The sequence below is a fragment of the Mesocricetus auratus genome, unplaced genomic scaffold, assembly GCF_017639785.1.
Source record: "Mesocricetus auratus isolate SY011 unplaced genomic scaffold, BCM_Maur_2.0 Super-Scaffold_100007, whole genome shotgun sequence".
Classification (NCBI taxonomy): domain Eukaryota; kingdom Metazoa; phylum Chordata; class Mammalia; order Rodentia; family Cricetidae; genus Mesocricetus; species Mesocricetus auratus.
The window spans coordinates 10,079,476-10,106,199 of record NW_024429191.1 but is presented as its reverse complement, the minus strand read 5'-3'; the positions used below and the strand labels follow the sequence as shown (position 1 = coordinate 10,106,199).

General features: G+C 49.0%; 1 protein-coding gene across 5 annotated transcripts; it reads left to right on the top strand.

Annotated features, from left to right (window-relative positions):
• The first annotated feature begins 7,523 nt into the window (after positions 1-7,523).
• On the top strand, positions 7,524-24,122 carry Ube2i (ubiquitin conjugating enzyme E2 I). 5 transcript variants are annotated; one of them, XM_013121569.3, is made up of 7 exons: positions 7,524-7,686; positions 12,824-12,900; positions 13,036-13,119; positions 14,025-14,097; positions 19,609-19,718; positions 19,814-19,893; positions 22,109-24,122. In XM_013121569.3, exons 2-7 carry the CDS (start codon positions 12,835-12,837, stop codon positions 22,170-22,172), a joined length of 477 nt encoding a protein of 158 aa, XP_012977023.1. In that variant the 5' UTR covers positions 7,524-7,686; positions 12,824-12,834; the 3' UTR covers positions 22,173-24,122.
• The last annotated feature ends 2,602 nt before the right edge of the window (positions 24,123-26,724 follow it).

Here is a 26,724-nt window from a genome sequence, read left to right as displayed (position 1 = left end):
GAAGTGCAGCTCAAGAGTATTTTGAGGATTAAAGAAAGTATGTGGCCAGCAGTGGTGGTGCATGCCTTTAATCCCAGCACTCGGGTGGCAGAGGCAAGTGGATCTCTGTGAGTTTGAGACTAGTCTGGTCTACAAGAGCTAGTTCCAGGACAGCCTCCAAAGCCACAGAGAAACCCTGTCTCAAAAAACCAAAAACAAACAAACAAAAAAGAAAATATGTGGTATCAGCTCCATATACATGATAATAGATGTCTTCTGCCAGTACCCCACTATTGGGAAGTTATTTAAGATGATGTTGAAATAAACTGTGGTCAGCCGGGCGTTGGTGGCGCACGCCTTTAATCCCAGCACTCGGGAGGCAGAGGCAGGCGAATCTCTGTGAGTTCGAGACCAGCCTGGACTACCAAGCGAGTTCCAGGACAGCCTCCAAAGCCACAGAGAAACCCTGTCTCGAAAAACCAAAAAAAAAAAAAGAAATAAGCTGTGGTCTCCAGTATTGACTGAGAGCCCTCTTGAGATGACAAGATGTCTCTGTCTTGTCCTTAGCATCTTTGGTTAGCTAGGCTTTCCTTCATCCACACACCCCCATTCAGAATTGGACCTGGGGCTGTACGGCTGGTTCCATTCACAGCCCCAAAGACATCAGTCTGGAATAGATGGCCCCTGCAGTGTAGGACTGATACAGGCCAGACCACAGCACAGGACAGTGTCTGAGCCCATGTTGGCAGAAAAGTTTTCATTGTCCTCAGGGTGACAGATGGTTTCAGTTTGTAAATTTCACAGAGACTCCGTTAGTCAAGCTAAACTCCAAAAGTGCATACTTTCAGCTCTTTCCTAGAGGACAGGAGCCCTTCAGGGAAGATGGAAGATGGAGAAGCTTCGGGGAAGATGAAAGATAAATAGAGAAGCCAAGCTCATTGTAGGCATAGGGACACCCCCAAATACTTGGATTGTGGCTTCTTCTGCAGCCTGGGGAGGATCTCAGAAATCTTCCACCCAGCACTTTGCCCACAGGACATCACCCTCCCCTCCCAGCCCAACCTACTCTCAGTCAAGGGCTGTGGGGTGCCATCATCCATGCTGCTTCAGGGTCACCTGGTTCTTGCCTCTGTGGGTGGGTACTCATGCTGTTAGAAAGCCAAGGAGTTCATCAGTTGCTCTGGGGGAACTATGGGATCTTAGAATGAAGAATTGGACCTTGTTCACATCTTCCTCAGGGAAGGAAGTTTACCGACCCCTGCCTGAACCAGTGACCCCACATCATCAGGATGCACTTAGAGAGGGCTGCGACTACGTTGGGTCCCAGTGGGGAGACCCACCCTAAGTGACCATTAGTCCCACCCAGTGCCTTCTTTGGCCCTGTTGGATACAGCATTGGGAACTAATCAGATGATGGGCACTCTTGCACTCTTGGGCATTACTGACCTGGACCACAGCTCCAGGTCTCCTGCCCCACCCACACAGCGTCACAACAGAGCCAAGGAGTCCAAGTCTTACGGGGAGGGGCATTATGGGATTCGCACACCCTGAGGTATGAGACCATCAGGGCCAGCCTGGGACCAAGGGTGATAGTCTGGTCTTTGTCTTCTTCGTCAGGTCTTCAGCGCCCCCCACTGGCCTGCAGGTTCAGTTAAGATGGGACAAAAGGAGTCTATTAGAGACTAGCCCTGTGGAAGTGTGTGCAGACAGGAAGGAGACACCTTCAGCTGCCTCCTCAGCATTCTATCTAAAACTCAGACACAGTCTGCAGGAGGTGCCGGGCCCCTTGTTCTCATCTCCTGGACAACATCTTCCAGGTCCATCAGTCATGAGGGGCAGTGCTACAGATCTTCAACCCGATGCCACTGCTCAGGCAATGTCAAAGCCCAGGCCAATGTATTTCCTAGTAAAACTGCCTTCCTCTGGAGCCCTTGGCCGGTGCTATGACTGCTTAGTCTGGGGTCTGAGATTAAGGGTCCAGGAGCAGCTGGCATCAGGGTGTCTGTGCCCTGGCCAGCAGGGCACAATGAAGATTTAGCCCACGGGAACCTGGAATAATGGGACAAGAGACACAAAGAACGGACAGCAAGACAGGCTCTCTGATCAAGCTGTAAAATTTTATTTTCCGCCAAGCGCTGGTGGTGCACTAATCCCCTCTTTCTCCCCGCTCTCCTCCACCGTCTCCATCCACTCCTTTGTTTCTCTTCAGAAAAGGGCTGGCCTCTAATGGATGTCAACCAGCCATGCTATATCAAGTTGCAGTGAGACCAGGCACCTCCTCTTCTATTAAGACTGGGCGAGGCAATCTGGTAGGCTGAAAGGGTCCCAAAAGCTGGCAACAGAGTCAGAGACAGCCCCTGCTCCCACTGTCCTACAAGAAGGCCAAGTTACACAACTGTAACATATATAAAGAGGGCCTAAGTTACTCCCAGGCAGACTCCCTGATTGTTCGTTGGTTCAGTCTCTGTGAGCCCAGGTTAGTTGATTCTGTGGATTTTCTTGCACACATTTCCACAGGGATGGTCTCTAACTGACCCCTTTTGTCCCATCTTAACTGAACCTGCCCTCCCCTCCTCTCTCCCTTCCTCCTTCCCCTCCCCTCTCTTCTTCATTGGAGGCTAACACTATGGCTGGGATATGCAGTTCAGCTGATAGTGATTGCCTAGCATTCATGAAGGCCTGAGTTTGATATTGGCACTGCATAAAGCAGATTCAGTGGTTCACACCTAGAATTCCAGCACTGGAGAGGTTGGAAGTTTAGAAGTTCAAGATCATCCTTGGGTATTTAGCTAATTCAAGGCCAGTCTCTAACAAACAGAAAATAAAAATCTCAAACCACCGAGACAAAACCCAGCATGGGGGCCATAAGGAGAGCCAGCAGAGCCCTATCAGGCTCTCTCCACTGTCTAGACCAGGGCCACCACCATCCTGGGCTCTGCTCTGGTCACAGGGACTTCTGTGACTGCCTGTGGGTCTCTGTGGCCTTCAAAAGTCAAGCCTGCAGAGAAAGGATTAGGAAGCAAGAATACAGTTCAGGTCAACACTACTAAGTAGCCAATGTTGGTTCAAACTTCGGGAGACTGTAGATTATTTTAGGCACATTTAAATACAACACAAGTCGGGCGGTGGTGGCACATGCCTTTAATCCCAGCACTTGGAAGCCAGAGGCAGGTGGATCTCTGAGTTCAAGACCAGCCTGGTCTGCAGAACAAGTTCCAGGACAGTCAGCTACACAGAGAAACCCTGTCTCGAAAAAAAAAAAAAAAAAAAAAGCTAAACACAATTTGGTAGAAAATTTTCTGGTGATAATTAACTCAATCTCATGTGTACAGTAAAGCATACATAAATCTCCTTGAGTAACAAAGTAAACTAAACAAATATGAGATGTGACCACATGGAATCTCTTTGTAAAGTACATGTGACACCTTCCATAAAGATAGGTTTTATAGATTAGCTGAGAAAAACAAGCTTATGTTAAGAGTCTGGGGGCGTGTCTGATGTGGTCTCTGGTCACACAGAGGTCACCAGGCTAGAAAACATGTCCTTTTCCAGCCTTCCGGGTGCTTAACAGGTTATTCATTCCTTTTGTTGAAGGAACAACCCGATGTGCAAATATTCCAGCTTCTCCCAGCTCCCATGAAGGGAAAGGGTGGGGTAAACACAGCTCTTCTGTGTGTGTTACAAATGCCAAAGACGTTGTCCTGGTGACGATGGAAATAAAAATGGAGACTGAGGCTGAACTCTCTGACTTCATTGGGAAGAAAAGTCGTTCAATGAAAAGAAACAGATTGAATATATATATAGTGTTTACTAGAGTGGCTTACAGGCTGTGGTCTGGCTAGTCCAACAATGGCTGTCCCCTAATGGAAAGTCCAAGAATCCAGTAGTTGTTCAGTCTGAAAGGCTGGATGTCTTAGGAATTCTTCAGTCTACGTTGGAATCCTGAAGAAATAGGTTCTAATACCAGGGAAGTAATGTCTCAGCTGCAAGACCGTTGGAAGCAAGAGTGAATACAAGCAGGCAAAAAGCAAAAGCTTCCTTCTTCATGTCCTCTTAGGTGAGATGCCTCCAGAAGATGGAACTCATATTTAGGGTCTTCCCATCTTAAACTCTTCAGACTTAGGGTGTCTTTATGGTGGATTGAATGAGAATGGCTCCCATAAGCACATACGTTTGAATGTCTGGTTCCCAGTAGTGGAATGGTTTGGAAAGGGTTAAGAGATGTGGTTTTCTTGGAAATGTGTCACTGGGGGTGGTTGAGTTTTCAGAAGCTAATGCCAGGTAAAGTCTCTGCTTGATGCCCATGGATCAGGTTGTAAGCTCTCAGTTACTATTCCAGTGCCATGTCTGCCTACCTGCCTGCCTGCCTGCCCACCTGACTCCATGCCCCCCATCATGACCGTCATGGACTAGCCTTCTAAAACTGTACACAAATCCCCAGTTAAAGTGTTTCCTTTTATAAGTTGCCTTGGTCATAGTGTTTCTTTTTATTATTTTATTTACTTATTTATGTGCTCTGCATGTGTGCCTTATGCCAGAAGAGGGCATCAGATCCCACTATAGAAGGTTGTGAGCCACCATGTGGTTGCTGGGAATTGAACTCCACCTCTGGAAGAGCAGCCAGTGATTCTAACTGCTGAGCCCAGCCCCTGGTCATAGCATTTCTTCACATCAACAGAACAATAACTTAGTTTTTTTTCCCCTTTTTAAAATCTAAGTTAGAAACAAGCTTGTTTTACATGTCAACCCCAGTTCCCTCTCCCTCCCCTCCTTCCCTGGCCCCCACCAATCCCCTATCCCTTCTCCTTTCTACTCCCCAGGGAGGGTGAGGCCTTCCATGGGGGATCTTCAAAGTCTGTCATATCATTTGGAGTAGGGCCTAGGCCCTCCCCCATGTGTCTAGGCTGAGCAGTCTGGAGGCCATGAGCTCCCCCTAGTTTAGGTCAGCTGTTTCTGTGGGTTTCTTCAGCCTGGTCTTGACCCCTTTGCTCATCACTCCTCCCTCTCTGCAACTAGATTCCAGGATATCAGTTCAGTGTTTAGCTGTGGGTGTCTGCTTCTGCTTCCATCAGCTACTGGATGAAGGCTCTAGGATGGCATTTAAGATAGTCATCAATCTCATTATCGGGGAGGGCATTTAAGGTAGCCTCTCCACTATTGCTTAGATTGTTAGTTGGGGTCATCTTTGTAGATCTCTGGACATTTCCCTAGTGCCAGATTTCTCTTTAAACCTATAAGGGCCCCCTCTATTATGGTATCTCTTTTCTTGCTCTCCTCTATTCTTTCCTGACTTAGCTTTTCCAGCTCAAATAAGAAAAAAGTCCCTCAAAGGTAATTCTAGATCAAGGTGACAACCAGGATTGACCATAACAGAAAGGAAGAAAGGGCATGCCTACTTCTCCATCTTCTGAGTCTCAGTCCGGTTAAGCTAGAAAAGGTGGTCCTGTCCAGTTGTCATTCTTCGTATGTTCTAGATATTTGCTCTTAGCAGATAAAGGCAAGTCGGCAAAACTTTCTACTACTCTGTAAGTGGCCTATGATTCAACTGATAAGCTTTAACTTACATTTTTTGTTGTTGTTGGTTTTTCGAGACAGGATTTCTCTGTATTGTTTTGAGAGGCTGTCCTGGAACTCCCTCTGTAGACCAGGCTGGCCTCGAACTCAGAGATCTGCCTGCCTCTGCCTCCCGAGTAACGCACACTTTTAAAAAAAGATTTGTGTTTGAGTGTATTGCCTGAATGTACGTATGTGCACCACATTCATGACTGAGATTGGAAGAGGGTGTCAGATGATTGCAGTCATCTTGTGGGTGCTGGGAACTAAATCTGGCTCCCCTGCAAGATAAACAGTTCTTTACTGCTGAGCCATCTCTGCAGTCCTGTTGCGTAAGTTCAGGTGAAGTACAATTTATCTAAGTCTGCTTTTGTTGTCTGTGGGGTTTTTGTTTTGTTGTATGGCATCCCCAAAAAAAATATTACTGTCAAACACCTTGTCAAACTTTCTCCCTGTTTCTTTCATGAGTTTTATAGCATTAGCTCTAAGTCTCCAACCCAAATTGGACAGACTAACCTTCATATATGGAATGAGGTAGGAATCCAAATTCATACTTTTGCTTGTAAATCCTTCATTGGAACCAGAACCCTGTTCACAACCTTGTATGCAGAGCTGGGAGAAGGGAACATAGTACCTGACTCCTACATCTACTGCAGCAGGAAAGGGCACTCAGGGAACATGGGGCTCCACCTACTGATTCTTATAAGGTGATTGGGCAAAGGAGGGGTACTCACATAGACCTCTTACCCTACTTCAATCTTGGTTTCTCTTTTATACCCAGGGCCTTGGCCTCAGTTGAGACCCCTGTCCACTGAAAATACATGTGCTGAAAAATAAAAGTTGTCTAGGCTGATGTTGTCTCCTATCCCATCCCAACCCAAACACCACCACCGCTGCCACCACCATTCCTGACATTCACCCTAGCACAAAGGTCTTTGGGCTTCACACCACATCTGCCAGAATGCAAGTTCTCTATGCTGGCTGGAACTTTGCACCCAGGACCAAGGACAAGAGTCTCCTGCATCCACTCAGCAAACAAACTGGGAACTATGACTTTATCTTTTACTTTCCTGCTCTACAGCCTTCTGTAGCTCTCTGTGGTTCACAACAAACCACAGTATTTCCAGGTGGCCTCTCCATCTCCCAACTCCACCCTTCCCTTTGTCCCCCTGGTGATGTTGGGCTTCATTCTTGCAGAAAGCCCAATAGCTATGAGTACAGATCAGGCTCAACTGTGGTGCTGGCTGAAAATGTAGATTCCAAAGCAGAAGTGGTGTTACTTGTGCAACAACTACGGGGTGGAATCACATGGAACAGGAGTTCAAAGTCATCCTTGAGTTGGAGGCCAAACAAAGCTAATTTATGAGACCCTAAGCAGAACAAACAAACAAACAAATAAATAAAAATACTGGGTCACACTCAGAGCTCCCAGACAATCCGCTGATGCCTTTGGTCCCTGATGGCACACAGGCCAGATGCTATCAGTCTTGGAATTTGCTGTGCAGGCTGGGGCAGATACAAAATTGATGAATTATGTGGAGTCACAACCACTACATCCGGGTGGCAAGGGATTGTGTCCAAGCAGACCTTGTATACACCTCAGACCCAATGAGAGATCAAGGATCTGGTGTTCATCGTGATCTTATTTTTCCTCCAAAACAACAGGAGGAATTTTATAGGCTGGGCTCCAAGGAACACTGGGCAGTTATGGGAAAGGGACATGGGATTGTGGTCCCAGTTCGGGAGTACCCAACAGCCTCAGAAGGCAAAAGAAGGAAGAGGATGAAGGAGGGAGAGAGTGGTGAGTATCTAGATGGAGAAACCAATAGATGAACAGATAAAGGCTGGTCATTCCTGGAGTCCCCAGGACCCCGGGACACAGAGTCCAAAGATCCCAGGAAGCCCTAGTCAGCTGGAACTGGCCCCCGGAAGGCCTCAACACGTGCCCAAAAGTGAAGCAGTCGCCAGGGTGGCCACCAGGGGGCCAGCCGACGGTTCTAAGTACCCGTCCCGTCGGTGAGAAGGCATCCGAGCACGGAGCTGAGTTGCTGAGGACCTCTGCACTGGCTGAGGAAACTGACCAGGCCACAGCGCTACGAGAACGTGTCCAGCAGGGCCAGCAGAAGCCGCGCAGGGGTTTCAGGAGGAACTGAGGTATAGGCTGCGGGGCAGTGGCGGGGATGGGGGGGGGAGGAAGAAGGTGATTTCCCGGCTGCTGCCCCTCCCCCATGGGTCAGACCTGTTCCCCTCCCCCACTAAGGGCCAGCTTGTAAGTTAGGGAGCATCCACATTTCTCTTCCCGTCGGTTTTGTATGCGTTTGCCCCTTTGTATGAGGCCAGTTCATTGGGTAGATTCGAGATACGCCCCGCCCAGGTTGCCGAGCCTGCCAATTGCAGGAAGTTTCACAGCGCGCTAATACTCCGGGGATCGGTACCGTCCTGCGACGATTCCTAGGATGCTTAGGCCTTAGTAATCTTTGCTCCCAGCACCCGGATCTTAAACTCAAGGATAACTCCAGGGCCTGTGCCCGGGAAGGTGCCCTCTGAGCATCCGGACGACCCTTGGGAATCTCGGCTTCCTTTTCTCCACACGGCTCGCCGGCGTGTCCTCGAGTGGAGGCGCTTTTTCCGAAGAGGAGTTTGCAGACGCTCCCTCGAGCCTAGGACGCGGCCCCTTTAAGAGTGCAGCCGTTCAGGGAGCCGCCTGCCTGGACGGGCGCCCAGGGCCCGTTCTCCGTAGGCGGTCTCGGGCAACTAGAGTTTGGCCGTCTAACACGGGCGGTGGGAAGCGCGTGGTTGCACAGAAAGCACAGGACACGGGACAGGAGCGACGGTACTCAGAGCAGGCGTGCGGCGGGCAGCCCAGCTCAGGCCCCGCCCCGCCCCGCCCGCTGGGGTCCTGCGCTCCGGGCTGCGCGCGGCGGGCGCGGAGGGAAGTCCCGAGACAAAGGAGCGCCGCCGCCTCTACCGCCGCGACGGTCCGGGCCGCGGTCGCCCAGGTGAGCCGCCACCGGCCTGCGCGCGCACTCCGATATTCGTCCCGCGTCGCCGCCGTTCCCCGTAGGCTTCCGGGAGGCGCCGAGCTGAGCCGCCGCGGCCTCCTCTCGCTCGCGGCCTCCTCCCGCCTCCGAGCCTCGGCCCTTGAGACACTGGGGCCCAGCCGGTGTACCCCGGGCGAGTGCAGGGTTGGGAACACGGTCCACTATCCCCGCTGCTCCTAGTGGACTGAGTTCCTCCGACCCCATAACAGACGATCTGAGCTTTCCAGTAGCCACCAGACACGTTCTGGGCGGTGCTGGGGCCGGTGGTTGGGCGAGCGGGAGTGCAGTAAGGCCGTGGGCACTGGGCCGTGTCGCGGCCTGCAAGCACCGTAGTCACAGCAGAAGGCTGCTTCACTTCGTCGGTTGCCCAGACGCTGGGCTTGTCCTTTGGGTTTTGTGGGTGCCTTGTGCAGATTCTCTGCCCCACTGTTTTTTTATTCTTAAGGAACTGTTGCTTTAGTGGGTGAGTTACCTGCCTCCGCAACAGAAAACGGGCATCGAAGGGAAATTTGTTCTGATTCTAAAGGTGTTTAGACTGAGTGATTGCAGACCTGCCCTCCTCTCGCCGTCTCTGCCATTGGAAACTTAAGAAACAGTTTAGTATCCTTAGTGAAGGGTCCTTAGGGCCTACAGTGTGCATTCGAGTGGAAGAGGCCGCTTAGCCTCATCCGAGCCAACTGTAGTATCTGGTACCGGTGTTGGCTATGAGTAAGTCCAGGTGGGCGGAGAAAAGCTACCTTGCACATGCTCTCTGACCGGTAAGTGGCGTTGAAATACGTGGTGTCGCCAGACATATACAGCACCCTGCAGGAACCCTGGGGTGGTAAGACTGTGTTCCCTGCCCGCCTCTGGTAGTTGGGGGCTATTTTGTCTTCACATCATGAAGTGACTGTTAACTTGGGAAGGCAAGTTGTGTTTAAGTAGATTCTGGAGTGCCTGCCAGTGGGAGCAGCAGCACAGTCTTGAGGACCAGGTTTCTGCCGAGATCATTGCAGGTGTGTTCCTGGGGCACCTTCCCTTGATCATGGGGCAGAAGGCCTTTAGGAGCTCTTGTAAAGCCGTCCCTTACTTCTCTTCTCGCTCCTTTTGAGACCGCTCTCCTGTAGCCCAGCTTGACTTTGAACCCGTGGTGGTCCCCCTGGCTCACCCTCCTTAATACTGCGTGTAAAGCATGAGTCGCCACGCGCAGCCAGTGCCTCAGTTTTCACACTTAGGATAATCACAGTTGGGTGCCTGGACAGAATTCTCTGGGCCGGCCCCTTTCTCCTGAGATCAGTTATGACTGGAGTCCCAACAGCTTTGTCTACCCCAGGCTCCTTTCTCCAGAATGCTGGCCTGGGATTCAGGAACTTGTTTAGAAGTCCTGCCCAGACTTGCTTGGGATCTTCTGCCGCCTGATTGGCCTGGCGGGGATGGCAGGGATGCCTACCCTTAGTTGGGGAAGCTGGAGTGCTTATGCCCCTGAGCTTGAGAGGGGCAAGTTCCCAGGAGCCCAGGGGTGCAATTAGGCCTGTCTATTGAGAACAACTAGTTGAAAAGAGGGGAATATTGGAAGTGAAACCCCTGTGGCCTTCCCTGCTGTGTTTCTCATGCCAGAACCACTCTCTTAACAGTGAGCCCCTGTGGGTAGCAACCTGTTTTCCTTCTTAGATGGGTGCTACCTGGATCTTACGTTTCCTAATATGTGAATATTCAAGCGGGTCTTGCTTGTCTTGGATAGGCTCTACTCCTGTGGTGGAGAAGGACAATTTGGGTTTGGGCTTCAGCCTTTATGTTTTTGGCTTGAGGTAAGATAAGAGAGGAATCTTTAACTATACACTTTGGGCTCAGACACTGGAGTGTGTGGCACTTAGGGGCTGTTTGTCACAGGCTTCTCTGATGGCTTGTGCTTTGGGGGGGGGTTTGATACCCGCTTTCTCTGTGTAGCTTTGGAGGCTGTCCTGGAGCTAGCTCTTGTAGACCAGGCTGGCCTCAAACTCACAGAGATCTGCCTGCCTCTGCCTCCCAAGTGCTAGGATTAACTGTGTGTGCCACCTTCTGATGTGGCTTGTGCTTCTTTTCTTTTCTGTTGACTTTGAGTGTATAGGGAATTTAAAATACCAATACTGATTGTTTGGGGTTTTGTTTTGAGGGTTTCTCACAGGGTTTCTCTGTGTAACCCTGACTGTTATGTAGCTCACTCTGTAGACCAGACTGGCCTTGAACTTGGTGATTCACCTGCCTCTGCTAGGATTAAAGGCAAGTGCCACCATCATTTGACTGTTTTATAGTGACCTCACCCAAGTTCCTGAAACCTGGGCTCCTAGGTGATTCTCTACCCCTGATGGCAGTCCCAGCCCTTTTCTACTTGTGTGTTTGATAAAATCATCAAAAGCAATCTAGGGCCACATGTGGTAGTGCATGCCTTTAGTGCCAGCACTTAGGCAATTGTGTTAAGGCCAACCTGCTCTACATAGTGTGTTTTTGGGCCATCCAAGTCCACATGGTGAGACCCTGTCTAGAAGCCATGTGTGATGGCTCATGCCAATAATCCCAATACTAAGGAGCTAGTCAGGAGGATTGTTTCAGGCTAGCCTGGGCTATGGTGTGAAACTCTTTATCTGAAAAACAAGTCACCTGGGACCTCAGTGCAGAGCTTTACCAGATTGTTTTGACCCAGTGTGTCTGTTCAGGAGATGCCAGAGAACTACTGTGCTCACGGGTGGAGGTGTATATCTCATTAGCCCACGTGTGGCACAGGGATCATGGCCTCTGGGCAGGTGTGTGAGCTGTAGATGCCCTGGCTGGGTCAAGAATGCAGAGTGAGCTCGGTAGTGGCGCATGCCTTTAATCCCAGCACCCCGGAGACAGAGGCAGGCGGATCTCTGAGTTGGAGACCAGCCTGGTCTACAAGAGCTAGTTCCAGGACAGCCTCCAAAGCCACAGAGAAACCCTGCCTCGAAAAACAAACAAAAAGAATGCAGGTGATTACTAAGGGAGTTGTAACTTTGCAGGTAAGATAGGTAGCCTGCCCTAAGTATAAGTACTAGGAACTCTAAGGAGGTCTGGTTGAGATCTGTCAGGCTGTAGCAGGAACCTTTTCCAGCAAGAATCTTGCTCTTGTCCTGAGGTTATTGAAGGCTCTGCTTCAGAGTGAAGATCCTACAGGACAGCCCAGTGGTCAGAGACTACTTTGAGCTGAAAACAGGCTGAGCTGGTGCTAGTACTGCTGGGAGATTTTGCCCACAAGCCCAGTGAAGTCCCATGTGAGGATGATGAAGACCTGAAGTTGGGGTCAGCTCAGTGTGAAGCGCTTCAGAAAGATGCCCTTTGCCCTGCTAGATCCTTGCTCAAGGGGTCGGCTTCCCTGTGATCCATACACCTCTAGATACCAGTGCTCTGTAAGTTTGGGAGTCTGGGCGCTGCCTCGTGTGATATAAAAAGGGTGAGCAGGTGGCAGCCAGGTTGGAGCTATAATCAAAGTGATTGATGGCAGGCTGTGGTCCTGGTGGGGGCAGTCTTTTGCCCATGCTGAATGGAACCTAAGAGTCTTGTCCAGGTATGCTGAGACAGACCTTGGCAAACCCTGACCTGAGGCTTGCCCTCCTCCACCCCCAGGGTCACAGGGCAGATCTCTGGATTGAACTGACAAGCTTGTGGGCTGCTGCAGTATAGCAGGAAGCAGAGAGGCTAGTCTGGCCTTTTGGAGTTGTCTACCTGTGGAAGTTTACCTTGCTGTCTGTGGTGCAGATTTTTCTCACCAGTGCATTCAGGAGTAGTGATTGTGGAGCCTGATTCTAAGCTGTGGTCTCAGCTTAGAATTTGGTGTGCTTGGCGGGCAGTACCTTGTCCCTGATCCCTCCTCCCACTCCTAAGCCAGCACTCTACCTTTGGGGGGATGGTGCTGAGGTAAGCCACTGAGCCACATCCTAGCCTTAGATGAGCGCTACCAGTGCCTGCTAGGCCCTACCTTTCCTGAGAGTTTGACTGTTGAGTGGGTGCCGGGTCTTTCAGAAGATGCTCAGTGCCTGCCAGGGAGGTGATAGCCTTTGTGCAGGCTCTCTGCACTGCCTACCTGGAGATTTCTGGGGGGCACCTATTCAGGTGTATAATGCTAGCACTTGCTCCAAAGGCAGCTTGCCCTGTTGGACCTTAGCCTTATTCATCTGCTTCTTGGAATCAGCCCTCTCTGACTGGGGTGGGGGTGGGGATGTGGTTTGGAGATGTGTGTGCGCGCTTCACCTAACCTTCCCTGTGCTATCTTGTTCCAGGGACTTTGAATATGTCGGGGATTGCCCTCAGCCGACTTGCCCAGGAAAGGAAAGCTTGGAGGAAGGACCACCCTTTTGTAAGGAGCATTCTGTTTCTGCCACAAGGAGGGGCCTTCTGTTGGATTGTGTTCCCTGCTGCTCAGCCTGTAGCCACTGGGTGAGATCCAGGCTTGTTCTCTGAGCTGGTTTGTTTTGTGACTGTTCTTTCTCAGGGCTTTGTGGCTGTCCCAACAAAGAACCCTGATGGCACGATGAACCTGATGAATTGGGAGTGCGCTATTCCTGGCAAGAAGGGGGTAAGGGATGCCATTGACTTTTTACCTACTGTTTTTTTCACAAGAGGTTTGAGGGAGCAGAACTACTAGAAGGAATTTCATATATCTATGACATCTGACTATAGCTCACCAACCAGGTCGCAGTTCTCACCAAGCCAAGGAGTGGGCTGTACTGGTAGGAAGGCGTGGACCCTGGCAAATCACTGGATCAGTGAACAGCCCTGGGGTGAGGAACAGGTGAAGGTTGCTGGCTACCTGTTGAGCCCCAGTGGCACAGGCTGTGTGACCTGCTGCACATTGACCTCAATGTTGTCAGTTGTCTGTCCTTGCCCAGAACATGTAAAGCATGTGCAAGGGAGGGAGGATCTCCTGTCCCTTCAGGCATTGTCCAAACCAGGGCCTCCAGGTTCAGCTTAGTGTCTGAGCAGAAGGGCAGACTGGGTTCATCTGTCCAAGGCTCTGTTGCAGAGTGTGGAGTGGTCCCTGGCATGTGCTGAGAATCAGGGTGGGGCAGGTCCACTGTGGTGCTTCCGTCTCCTGGGATAGTGTAGGAAAGCTGTCCGGTTGGGGAGTGGTACCCTGTCTCTCCCAGGGTAGGATCCAAGGTGTAGACTAATGCAGACACAAGCTGCTGGGCCCAGCCTGTTTGCTGAGCTCTTTGGTGCTCTCAGCCACCCAAGAACTGGGTCCTAAGCCCTATAGCATCAGGCAGGCTCCCTACTATGTTCAAGCTAGCTTCTGTCTCCATCCTATCTGACAAAGGCCCTTGTCTCGTTCCCCAAAGGCACAGTGGGAGTCTTCAATCCTAGAAGTACAGTGATGGTGTGGGTTAGAGAACAGGCCCAAAGGATCTGGGTTTGGGAATCTTCTCCTGGGCTTACCTTGGCAAGTGAGCCATACATCTAACCTTAGTTCCCTTCCCACAGACTCCATGGGAAGGAGGCTTGTTCAAACTACGGATGCTTTTCAAAGATGACTATCCGTCCTCACCACCAAAATGTAAGTTCTGCAGAGAGCTTGCAGTTCCCTTCCCAGAAACTCCCTTTGGGAGCCATGTCTGTGGATGCTCTGCCCAGCAGGCAGGTGTCCATGCTGGGAGAAAGGCAGTTTTGGTGAGTTGACTTGAATTGTAATTCCCAGGATGGAGGTGCATGTATGTAGTCAGTGTGGTCTCTAATCCTAGCCAATCAGGACATACCACATGTGTCAGAGGGAAGGTTGTGAGTCCCAGGCTTAAGCTCCTGGGTGCTTTGGTGCCTGTAGGTGCCACTTGGGAGTAGGAGGGCAGGGATCTTGAAGCTCCCTTAGGTTGGGTAAGTGGTTAGCATACATCATGCCTTTTGAGTTCAATTCAAAGCACCAAAGTAGAGAAGAATCTCCTTCATTCCAGTCTGCTGCGTTCTGTTTGTTCCCATTTATGCTCAGCATTCCAGTGAAAAATTGTGTGCAGCCTGAGTGGTGAGCCATCAGGCTTGTGGGTCAAAAGAGAAGGCTGAACAAGCTCAGCAGAACTTACTTGGATCCAGTGCCGCCGCCACCGTTCTGCCTAGGTTAAGACCAGGTCTGAGCTTTCACAGTTGATTGTAAATAGAGAAGATGCCTGTTGCAGTGACCCTGCCAGGAGTACTTAAGCATAGCTTATTAGGAACCACTGGTTGGAGTCTTGCTCTGTTTGGGATCACCTTGTGTCTCAGTGGATTTTTTTTTTTTTTTTTTTTTTTTTTGCCATGCTGTTCTTAGTGGGGATTTGGGGGGCGTATTTGAGACAGTGTTTCTCTATGTAGCCTTGACTGTCATGAAACTCCCTCTGTAAACCAATCTAGCCTTGAACTCAAAGCCTCTGCCTCCCAAGTGCTGTGATTAAAGGCGTGCGCCACCACCAGTCAGCCAATTAGTGCTTTCTTTTAATTAGGGGAAAGGTATCTAAGATTGAGGCAGACACAATTGCTTGTCTCATTGCTTTCATGTGGTGTTGGAATCTTAAGCAGATACACTGGGGCAAGAAGTCTGTCAATTAGCAAGGAAAACAAAGATGCCAGTTTTTTGTTTTTTTTTTTAAGATTTATTTATTATGTATGCAGTGTTCTTCCTGCATGTATGCATGCACACCAGAAGAGGGCACCAGATCTCATTATAGATGGTTATGAGCCATCACATGGTTGTTGGGAATTGAACTCAGGGCCTCTGGAAGAGCAGCCAGTGCTCTTACTGATGAGCCATCTCTCCAGCACAAGAGGCCATTTTTTTGTGGTTTAGTTTTGTTTTTCAAGACAGGATTTCTCTGTGTAGCTTTGGAGACTGTCCTGGAACTCACTTTGTAGCCTAAACTGGCCTCGAACTCACAGCCTGCCTCTGCCTGAGTGCTGGGATCAAAGGTGTGTGCCACCACCTGGCAAGATACAACTTCTTATAAGGAAGAAGTGAATGAAGAAATGTATTGTAGCACATGAAAGCTATTTGCAGTAGCACCAAATACCCTAAGACAAGTCTTTTGGTGTTTTGTTTTTTTTTAAGATAAGGTTCCTCTGTCTTTGGACCCTGTCCTGGAACTTGCTCTGTAGAGTAGGCTGACCTTGAATTCACAGAGATCTACCTGTCTCTGTCTCCTAAGTGCTGGGATTAAAGGCATGAGCCACCACCTCCCAGCTGAGAAAGAAGTATTGTATGCTGGAAATTATGGTAATTTCTGAAAAGCCCAGGATATTTTTGGCAATTATATAGGATGATGACTGACCCCTTTGCCACAGCCTATAGGTTCAGCTCAGTCAAGTGAATGGGAAATAGGGCAGCTTTGGAGAAGGCTCCAGAGGTTTTCCATGATCTTAGGGTGGAAGTTATTTTCCACAGGGGAAGTACAAGAGGTGCTGACCTCAGGGATTGGCTATCTTTTTGACCCTGGAGTTAAGACAGTCTTAGACACCAGCGAGTGAGAGATTCAAGGGAGCAGAGCACACTTAGCTGGATCTCAGGCTCTTCTCGGTTACCAAGGAGTTAAGCAGCCATGAAATAGAATAGACCCTTCATAAAGGAAGAAGGTTGATGCAGCCAAGAGCTGGACAGCAGGAACTCTTTCTTAGGTACTTGCTACAGGGTATAAAGGTTGATGTTTCTCTGGAATATCTCTGCTGTGACCACTAAAGCTGACCTGCCACTCTCTAGAACTCAGCGGTAGAATTGCTTGCATGTTCACAAAGGCAAGGCAGGAATGCATGGAAGGAAGCCTCATTGATGATAACCAGAAGGTGGCAGGTGGTGCGGGTGTGCAGCATGGGAAATGTGGAGAGTAAAGGGAAACAAGGATGTGGCTTATAAATCCCCCAGACAGCAAATGGTGGACTCCTTAATGTTTGATCCAGGCCTCTCAAAGCAGTTGCTGCTGGAGTGAGACTAAAAGCAGAGGGGGCTTGTACGGGTCACTGAAATTCAAGTGCAAATCATAGTGGTTGTTAAATGAGATTAAGCTTGCATTTGCTTAAAAGTGCAATTTAAAAGAACAAAAAGATGAGTTCTGAATTGGGAAAGATGTCTCCTGGAAAAGGGCTTTATTGAGAACACGCCACACTTCTGATCAGTAAGGGACAAGCCTTTAAAGCAACTCCAGGAACGGTGCTGACACTGGTTTAGAGCACCAGTTGCTCTTCTGCAGGACCAAGGCTAGATGTTAGCATTCTGTGATAGCTCAGAACTGGCTATAACTCCTGTCCCAGGGGTTTTGACACTCTCCTGACTTCCATGGGCTTTGCACACACATGGTTCACATGCAGGTAAAATACCCACATGCATTTTAAAAAGAAATATATATATATATATATTTATGTATGTATCTTTTGGAGGAGGGCTTGAGACAGGGTTTCTTGGTAATTCTGGCTGTCCTGGAATGCTCATCTGTAGACCAGGTTGATCTCAAACTCAAATCTGACAGCCTCTGCCTCCCGAGTACTGGGATTAAAGGTGTGTGCCACCTTGTCCTCCCTCGTTAGAAAATGAATGAATGAATGCTAATAATAAGGCAGCTGCCAGAGATCTCTGGAGATGGGAGCCAGGACCTTGGAGGTCTTGGCCCAGTTGTAAGACAGTTTGGACCTTGTCACCCACTACCCTCTCGGTTTGCATATCAGTGGCACAAGTCACATTCAAACCCTTTCTCACAGCTTTGCTTGGAGTGGCATGCAGTAACCCACAGCCACAAGGCATACACTATAAACCACAACCCCTCTGGGCAGACCTTGTGCAGATCAGTTTGGGAGTTTCTGACATTAATAGCTGGTGTTCATTCTCTGTTTCATCTTTCTTCATTAATTTAGTGTTTGTTTGTTTGTTTATTATTTATTTTGTGGTGCTTTGGATTGAACCAGGGTCTCACAGATGCTAGGCAAGTATTCCATCACTGAGCTCCAGTCCCACATTTTTTGTTATTATTTAAAGCTTGTGGACAATTAGAGTTTAACAAAACTAACTGGGCAATGGTGGAGCACACTTTTAAACCCCAGCACTCGAGGCAAAGGCAGGCGGATCTCTGAGTTTGAGGCCAGCCTGGTCTACAGAGCAAGTTCCAGGATAGCCAGGGCTACACAGAGAAACCCTGTCTCAAAAAAAAAGATTTATTTAGACTATGTTTGTGCAAGCATACACATATACAACAGCATATGTGTGGAAGTCAGAGTTTAGTATGTATGAGTTTTCTAATTCCATTATGAGTCCCAGGGATAAAACTGGAATCATCAGGTTTGACAGCTACTGTCTTTACCCAATGAACCATGTTGCTGGCTCTCGAACACTACTGTTTAATTTTATTTATTTATTTGTTTGCTTGTTTATTTATTTATTTTTAGGGATTTATTATATATACAGTGTTCTGCCTGCATGTATTCCTGCACACCAGAAGAGGGCACAAGATCTCATTACAGGAGGTTGTGAGCCACCAAGTGGTTGCTGGAAATTGAACTCAGGACTTCTAGAAGAACAGTCAGGGTTCTTAACCTCTGAGCCATCTCTCCAGCCCTAATTTTATTTATTTTATGTGTACATTTGTCTATAAGAATGTCAGATCCCCTGGAACTAGAGTTACTGACAGGTATGAGTTGCCATGTGGGTGCTGGGAATTGAACCCAGATCCTCTGTGAAAATATCCTGGTGCTCTTAACCACTGAACCATCTCTCTAGCCCCCAGGCTACACTCTGTCTAGTTTTGCCCTCAAGCTACATTAACAGCTACTGTATATCCACTAAAGGCCTTTCTGTGAGGGGCTGGAGGGATGGCTCAGCATCACTCTTGAGTAACTCACAGCCATCTGTAGCTCCTGTTCCAGGAGATCCTCTGGCCTTTGTGGGCACGTGCACCACACACACACACACACACACACACACACACACACACACACCTCCTCCCTCCCTCTCCCTCTATACTCCCCCCATCCCAGGGTAGTGGCACACATCTTTAATCTCAGCATTCAGGAGGCAGAGACAGGCAGATCTCTGCATTTAAGGCTAGCCTGGTCTACAGAGTGAATTCCAAGACAGTCAAAGCTACACATAGAAATCTTGTCTCAAAAAACTTTAAAAACAAAAACTTCCACAGAGCAGGTAGTAGTTGTGAGTCTCCATAGGAGTCCTGGGAATTGAACCCAGATCCTCTGGAAGCACAGTTCGTGTTCTTAACCTCTAAGCCATTTCTTTTAAAACAAGATTTCACTAAGAGGCCTAGGCTGACCTTCAATTCATAGTCTTCCTGCCTAGTCTAGAGTAGCTGATATAGGTGTGTGCCACCACAGCCGCCCAGCCTATTTGAACTCAGTCCAAAGCCTTATGTACACCAGGGAAATGCCCTGTCATAGAGCTACATTCCCAGACCCCTTCATATCTGATAAGCCAGGCTGCCTTTAGACTTGTACTTAAATAAATACAAGTTTGCCTAGTACAAAGTGAGGTACATCCTAAAGTATCAGCGCTGGAGCAGTGCCTGAGTGGGGCTTGCAGTGGCAGATTTTCTATTGTAAAGAAACATGGTGTACTTGAAGCCTGTGTCATGAAAGTCTTTGGGATATTTATTCTGGCTGTTCCCTGCAGCCTTAAAACTTTGTCCCCTCTTACTAGGAACATGGGAGAAGGTCATAGGCTCAACTGCCTCAATTCCTGAACATAGTCTCTTATGGCCTCTCCAGTGTCCTCAAGGATCTAGGCTTAGCTCAGGAGGAAGAGGTGTACTCTTAATCTTTCTCTTTCTGACCCATCTGCTACCAGGTTTGAGAGTTTCTTTGAAAGATGCTCCAGCCAGGTGTTGGTGGTGCATGCCTTTAATCCCAGCACTCAGGAGGCAGAGGCAGGCCCTGGTCTACAGAGCTAGTTCCAGGACAGCCTCCAAAGCCACAGAGAAACCCTGTCTCGGAAAAAAAAAAAAAAAGAAAGAAAGAAAGATGCTCCAGTGTCAGGAAGGAGGGGAGGGCAAGGGCAGCTGGGGCTGGGGAACAGCATCTGCCTCCAGAAGTATTCCTTTCCTTCCCTATCCTCCAGGTAAATTTGAGCCACCACTGTTTCACCCAAATGTGTATCCTTCTGGCACAGTGTGCCTGTCCATCCTGGAGGAAGACAAGGACTGGAGGCCGGCTATCACGATCAAACAGGTATGGAGTGGCCAACTGGTTCACAGTTGCCAAAGTCACTCTTCAGACTCCCAAGCCCCATCAGCATTAGCTGTTTGTTTTTGTTTCTCCCGCAGATCTTATTAGGAATACAAGAACTTCTAAATGAACCAAATATTCAAGACCCAGCTCAAGCAGAGGCCTACACAATTTACTGGTTAGTAACAGTTGCCTGCTGGCTAACCCTTCCTGCAAGCACAGAGGGGCCACTTGTCAGATAGGAGCTCTGGGGTATTGTCATACTTCCTCAGGGAGGCCCTGAGGAAGAGGTACAAACTCCCACTGGGTGGCAGCACTGCACTAGGTGTTCATGGGATGTGGTCAGAGAACCATCAAGGAAACTGCATGTCTGACCTATCAGCAACAGAACTATGAGTACAGTTTTGGAGCTTACCCTGAGCAAGGACAGGGGACCAGAGCATGATATAAGGTAAGATGGCAGATACAGAGCAGGTGATGTGGGCACTGGTGACCACTTTGTAGTTATCTGTGGTTGGTATATAAAGAGTTGTGGCCTGCTGCATGATAGTACTGCCTTCTTGCTAGTACAGTGCTCTTAGCTCTTTTTGCATCTGCAGGAGGAGGATGGCTTCATGTGATCAGTTACAATTTGAAAGACAGTCGGTTGAACCAGCGCTGTAGTCAGCAAAGAAAATCCTCAAAATAGAGGTCTCATGTTTGGTGTCCTGGACCCCCACCCCCCATCCTCTGGGCTAATGTGTGGAGGCATAAGCAGCTAGATTGGGAGTCTGGTAACTTCCAGGGAGGCACAAAAGAATTCTCTGCCTCTGAATTAGAATGGAACCAGAATAAGGACTGACAGAACCAAACTAAACATGCTGTGTGTGCTTCATCCTTGTTGTCTGCTAGGATACACTGTATCTTCAGGGAGAGGCCAGAGGAAAGCAGGGTGCAGGCCCAGCCTTGGTGCTTGTGTGCTGCCCTCTCTGGTGGCCAAAGCAGGCCTGTCTAGAATTGTCACTAGAACCTTAGGAATGCAGCTTACACTCACTCAGTGCATTGCCTGCTGTGCACTGAGCACCTGTGCTCCAGGCTCCTGAGCCTCATCCTTGTGTGGGATGCTTTTATGGCCTGAATGCCTCCTGGCAGAGCTGACTTTGCACAAGGACTGTGCGGCTCATGAAGCTGGTATGTATGCTCCTGCCAGACCCTTGAAGCCTCTCACTGTTCGTGCTTAGCACTGCACCCTGCCTTGGATCTAGCTCTGTTCACAGTTGACCTAAGGGTTGGTTCCCACCTCTGTAATGAGCTCTTATATATATGGGGTTCTCTGTGCTACTTCATCCAGATATCTGTCACTGGCTTGCCTTGTGTACTTGTTTTCACTATGTATGTAGAAGCCTCATGTCCCTCCTTGAGTGGCTGATGGCTTGCTAGCACTGTTTAGTGAATAGCAGAACTACTGGATGTGGGCTAGGCTGTTGTCCTCGTGGTAACATCAATCCCTCCCAGGACTAGCATGTGCTTCTAAGTATTATGTCCTCCCTGCTAAGGCTTTCTGGTACTGGGCATTTTATGGGTGGCCTTGGCATAAGAACCTGTCATTTGTACCTTGGATAATCTATCTTTCAGCTTTAAGAGTGTCTGTAAACTCTGGGGCCAGGCAGTTTGGGCTCAGGCTTGCTCTAGAGACACTTGACAAGTTCATTGATGTGTTACATGTTACAGTTCATGCTATGCTAGGACTGTACAATGAGACCCCCAAGGACTGCTGCCCAAAGGAGCCCAGAATGCAAATGTCTTCTTGTTCCCTTATGTCAATTTCCTCTTCCCATACACAGTGCAGGCCGACTTAGGTCTGAAGTCTCAGCCGTGGGTTCATGCCTTCCATATGAAAGCCCACAGATGCTTGTACCTGTTACCGGAACTGACAAAACCTAGGGCCAGTGGGCTGTTCTCCAGTTGATAGCACTGTCTCATACTTGACTCTTTGTGGCTGACCAAGACCAGTCTTGCTAAACTTGCTAGGTGGAGACGCACACTTGGGTTCCCGACTGTACTGAGAGGCTAGAGTGAGAAGGTCACTTGAGCTAAGATTCCAAGGCTGTGATTGGTGAGTTTCCTGTTGACCCAGTAGTGGAGACAGCAGACTGCACTTACTAGTCAGTAGAGGGAGTGTTCCGTGAGTGCCAGTGCATCCAGACTCAAACTGAGGCTAGACGTAGCAAAGGTAGTGTGACATTTGCAGGAAACGGAGGCCTCTGTCTTCCATGTGGTAGTCTATGTTCTGTCCCTAAGAGGTTGAGATTGCTGCCTCTGGGCAGACAGACACACTGGGTGTGTTCTTTACCTCGGTGAGCAGGTCATGTTACCACCCTCTCTAATTCTCTTTTCTCTCTTGACCTTCTCAGCCAAAACAGAGTGGAATATGAGAAAAGGGTTCGAGCACAAGCGAAGAAGTTTGCCCCCTCATAAGCAGCGGCACTGTGGCTCCATGACGAGGAAGGGATTGGCTTGGCAAGAACTTGTTTACAACCTTTTGCAGATCTAAGTCGCTGCGTACAGTTACTAGTCACCTGGGAGGGTTGAGCGGGCGCCATTTTCCATTTCTGCCACTGGCATTTACAGTCTCAATTCGCTGAATTGCCCCAGTTTTCATACAGGGTCTCTTCCTTCAGTCTTTTGTATTTTTGATTGTTATGTAAAACTTGCTTTTATTTTAATATTGATGTCAGTATTTCAACTGCTGTAAAATGATAAACTTTTGTACTTGGTAAGCCCCTAGGAGCTAGTTTCTTCGCGCTCGGATGCAGGCATGCTTCCCACTGTTCTCTGGCCTCCAGCTGGCTGTATGACAGATCCACACTGTCCCTCTCTCCCCATCCTCGTCCTCCTCAGAAACCTGGGCTGTTGCTTATGAGCCTCAGATCCAAAGTTGGCCAGCGTCTCCATTCTGCACCTCTTCCTTTGTGTTTATATGGCGTTTTGTCTGTGTTGCTGTTTAGAGTGAATAAACTGTTTATATAAAGGTTTTGTTGCATTATCATCATTAAAATGTGAGGAGGTACTTCAGTATGTCTGGCCCTCCCACCAAGGCTGAGCCCCAGGACTCACAGTTCTCACAGCTTCTGCTAGAGTTGTGCCCAGGCCCTTGCAGCTCCATCTTCATCTGGTTCTTTGTAAATAGGACTGTGTACAGAAGTGTATTCTGTTCTCCCCACCTGGGTCTTTGGGCCTTAGGTTCCAGGCAGCGTGAGACCCTCAAGAAGTCGGAATCCACATCCAGCCTTCATAAACCCAGCAGGGTGAAAGATTGGCTGATCCAGACCAAGGCTATGGCCAAGTGAGGGCCAAGGACACAGTGACCTGCACTGATCTCCCTGCCTGCTAGTACTGTGGTTCCCACTGGGCCCCGGGAGCTGGCTTCAGGCCTTTTGATGCCCTGCCCTTTGCACCCTGGAGGAGGCAGTCCTGCCATCGGCCATGGCAAACAGCAGACCCTTGTTTGAGCACCTGAGCACACAGCTCCTGCACCTCCTGGCCTGCATTCAGTTTCACCCTACAACCCAGGGACCAGCCTGGGTGTGGCTTGGGCACAGGATGACTTGAGGTACCATTGTCCACATACTCTGCTTGCTGGACCTGGTCTGGGGTGAAGCTGCTATCTAGCAGTGGCCTATATAGCCCACACCTGGGCCTGGCTGGGTCTGTGATCTTGGGGCTTAAAGACCACAGGGAGATGCAGTGGACATAGCCAGTGATCACAGTCTCCGTCAGATTTGTTCCTGACACCCCTGGAAGACTTGGCATGGGAACCAGTCACCAGTGGCTCAAGTTCAGGGACCAAGCAAGGGAGGGCTGAGCCATTCACAGGTCTGCAACCAGGAGTCTTCACTCTGAAATTGGAGGGACTTGTGTTCCCACAGCTGGTGGCACCTGTACGGACTGGGTTACCAGTGCCTTGTGGGTATATTTAGCCACAAGTACAGGCCAGAGCGGAGTTTGGATGGACAGTTGCAGTTGGTGGCACAGGGCCTCACCTGGGGAGTTCAGGCTGGTGTGTGTGTGTAGCCTGCTCTCAGAATGTCTTATTTTGTAACAACTGACTACATTTAGTAATAGGTACACATGTATATGGTTAATATATGGAAATCCAATATATTTTATAGTTAAAGTATTCTAAAGTAACTGATGTTTCTAGCAAACTGTAGTGACTCCAGCTATGAAATGTTCCTTTTGTACCACAGTCCTTGGCTACCAGAGATGTGAATCTTGTAACATGAGAATGTGGTCTGTGACCATCCTGTGTTCAGATGGTGGGGAGGAGGGCATCCCAGCATGAGGCCTCATTGGTAAGGAATTGTGGGCGACAGATAAACCACTGTATCTACAAATCCTCTAATTAAAACATTTCCACAAACTGCAGCCCTCAAGTGTGTCCTTGGCTTCCTTCTCCTGACTCTTACTCTCTGCTTGTCCTAGTGGGGCTTCTCTCATGCCCATTATCCATGTGCACCTATTATCATGTCTCATCAGCATCCCCTCAAGCCTGCTCGAGTAAGGTCTGGTACCTGGCTGGGTCTTCTTGGTGAGGGAAGTTTGACTAACAAAGTGAGTGCTCCTTGAGTCTGATGGCGAGAGATCAGGGCTGTGACTGGAGAGATACAGCCTCTGAAAACAAATGTGTTCTCCTGGATTCTCCATTGTTTGAGAAATCCCTCAAGTTCTAACCATAGTTGTTTGAGGCTTAGGGCCAGATATGATTCTGAGAGCTTCGTGTGGATCATCAGCTCATTGACTCCTCACAACAGCCCTATGAAGCAAGCAATAGTAATGTCCCCGCTAGACAGACAAGGCAACTGAGGCCAGAAAGCTGGTGCATTCAGCAGGCAACCAAGCCAAGACCTGAGGCAAGGCAGCCAGAGCCCCTGCTCTCATGCACTCTCCCATGTACCCTGCACCCCACGCCCACCCCCCACCCCCGTGGCGTGTGTTTAGTGCCTGCTGGACACAGCCAGCGTTCAGCCAGGGCTCCTAATGCACTAGCTACTCTGCTTCTATGGGTCCAATCCACTCAGGACTTCTCAGTGTGTTTCTCTTACCAGATAAGAACTTGCAAACTCCCTTAGGACCCCTTTGCCCAGTTTCATTATCCTAAGGGCCACCCAGGGTAAGTCCCAGTTGATCTACTACTGAGCTGAATAGAAACCTGTCCTTCATGGTTGGTGTTGTGGGAGGGAGATGATTTCATTCGAATTACTGTGGTCTTTCATAATTTACACATGAAAGACCTAAATTCCAAAAATATTGACTGTCCATTTTACAGATAAGGAAACTAAGGTCAAGACCACATAAGAGTCTCATCTTAAGTGTAGTTGCTTATGGCAACAGAGTCAGTTCAGTGATTAAGAGCTCTAGTAGAGGAATGGAGTTTGGTTCCCAGTACCCATGTCAGGCTGTTCTATAATTGCTGGCAACTCAGTCTCCAAAAATCCAACAATGCCCTCTTTGGGCCTTCACAAGCACCCACACAGATAAGTGGCACGCATGCATGCATGCATACACACAACAGTTTAAAAATATTTTAAATGAAGTCTTTGACAGTTCAGGAATGCAATCCCAGCACTCTGTGAGTTCGAGGTCAGCCTGGTCTACAAAGTGAGTTCCAGGTTAGGCTCCAAAGCTACACAGAGAAACCCTGTCTCAAAAAAGAAAAAAAAAGACAGTTCCAGGAATGCTAGTGTTCAGGGCCGGCCTTGCCCATCGGGTTCCCAAGCAGCTCCAGGAGCTTGTGCTCTGTCCACAGTGTCCATTGTGGTCTTTTTTTTTTTTTTTTTTTTTTTAGTAATTATTTATTTATTATGTTTACAGTTACAGGCCAGAAGAGGGCACCAGGTCACATTTCAGATGGTTGTGAGTCACCATGTAGTTGCTGGGAATTGAACTCGGGACCTCTGGAAGACCTCTGAGCCATCTCTCCAGCCCCCCCACTGTGGTCTTTGTCTTAGGGTTTCTATTGCTTTGATGAAACACCATGACCAAAAGCAAGTTGGGGAGGAAAGGGTTTACTTGGCTTATGCTTCCACATCACTGTTGATCATCAAAGTAAGTCAGGACAGGAACTCAGACAAGGCAGGAACCTGAATGTGGGAGCTGATGTCTTCAGAGGCCATGGAAGGGTGCTGCTTAATGGCTTAGCTTACTTCCATGTTCGGCCTGCTTTCTTATAGGACTCAAGCTCACCTGCCCAAGGATGTAACCACCCACTGTTGGCTGGGCCCTTCCCTATCAATCACTATTTAAGAAAATGCCTACAAGTTTGCCTGTGGCCCAGTCTTATGAAGCCATGTTCTTTTTCTTCTTTTTTTTTTGGGGGGGTGTGTATTCCAGACTGGGTTTTCACTGTTTAGCTCTGGCTGACTTGAAACTCACTCTGTACACCAGGCTGGCCTCAAACTCACATAGAGATTCCCCTGCCTGTGACTCCTGAGTGCTGGGATTAAAGGTGAGCACTTCTGCCACCGTGCCTTGGAGGCATTTTGACAAAAAAAACTAACACAGGCTCACTGGGACTTGGCCAGCTAGAAAACCTAGCCACTGCTACACCCAACAATAATGGTTTGAAGCTTATTGGTCCCCCTGGCCTTCCAAAGAGGAACCCCAAGGACCCCTGGGTAATCCAGCAGACAAGGTGCCCAACGATATCTGGATCTGCTATACCATTTTGAGGTTGTCAGGGCCCAGCACTGACTTGTTCCTTCAGGACCTGATTTGAACCAATTCTAGTAGGGAGGGCTCAAGAAATTTTGTGTTTGGGTACTGGTCCCACGTGACCCTGAGTTGGAGGTGGAGGCATTTGGTAGCTCTTGAGACTCTTAGAGGCCTCCAGGTATTGTTAGTGCCTCTAAGGTGTCATTGAGCCTGGTGGGGGGCCTGAATTGGGGCCATCATGTATCCCTGGCCTGACCTGGAGACCACACCTGAACTCTTGGAGAAGAAAAGGGACAAACAGGTCTGGGCTTGTTCA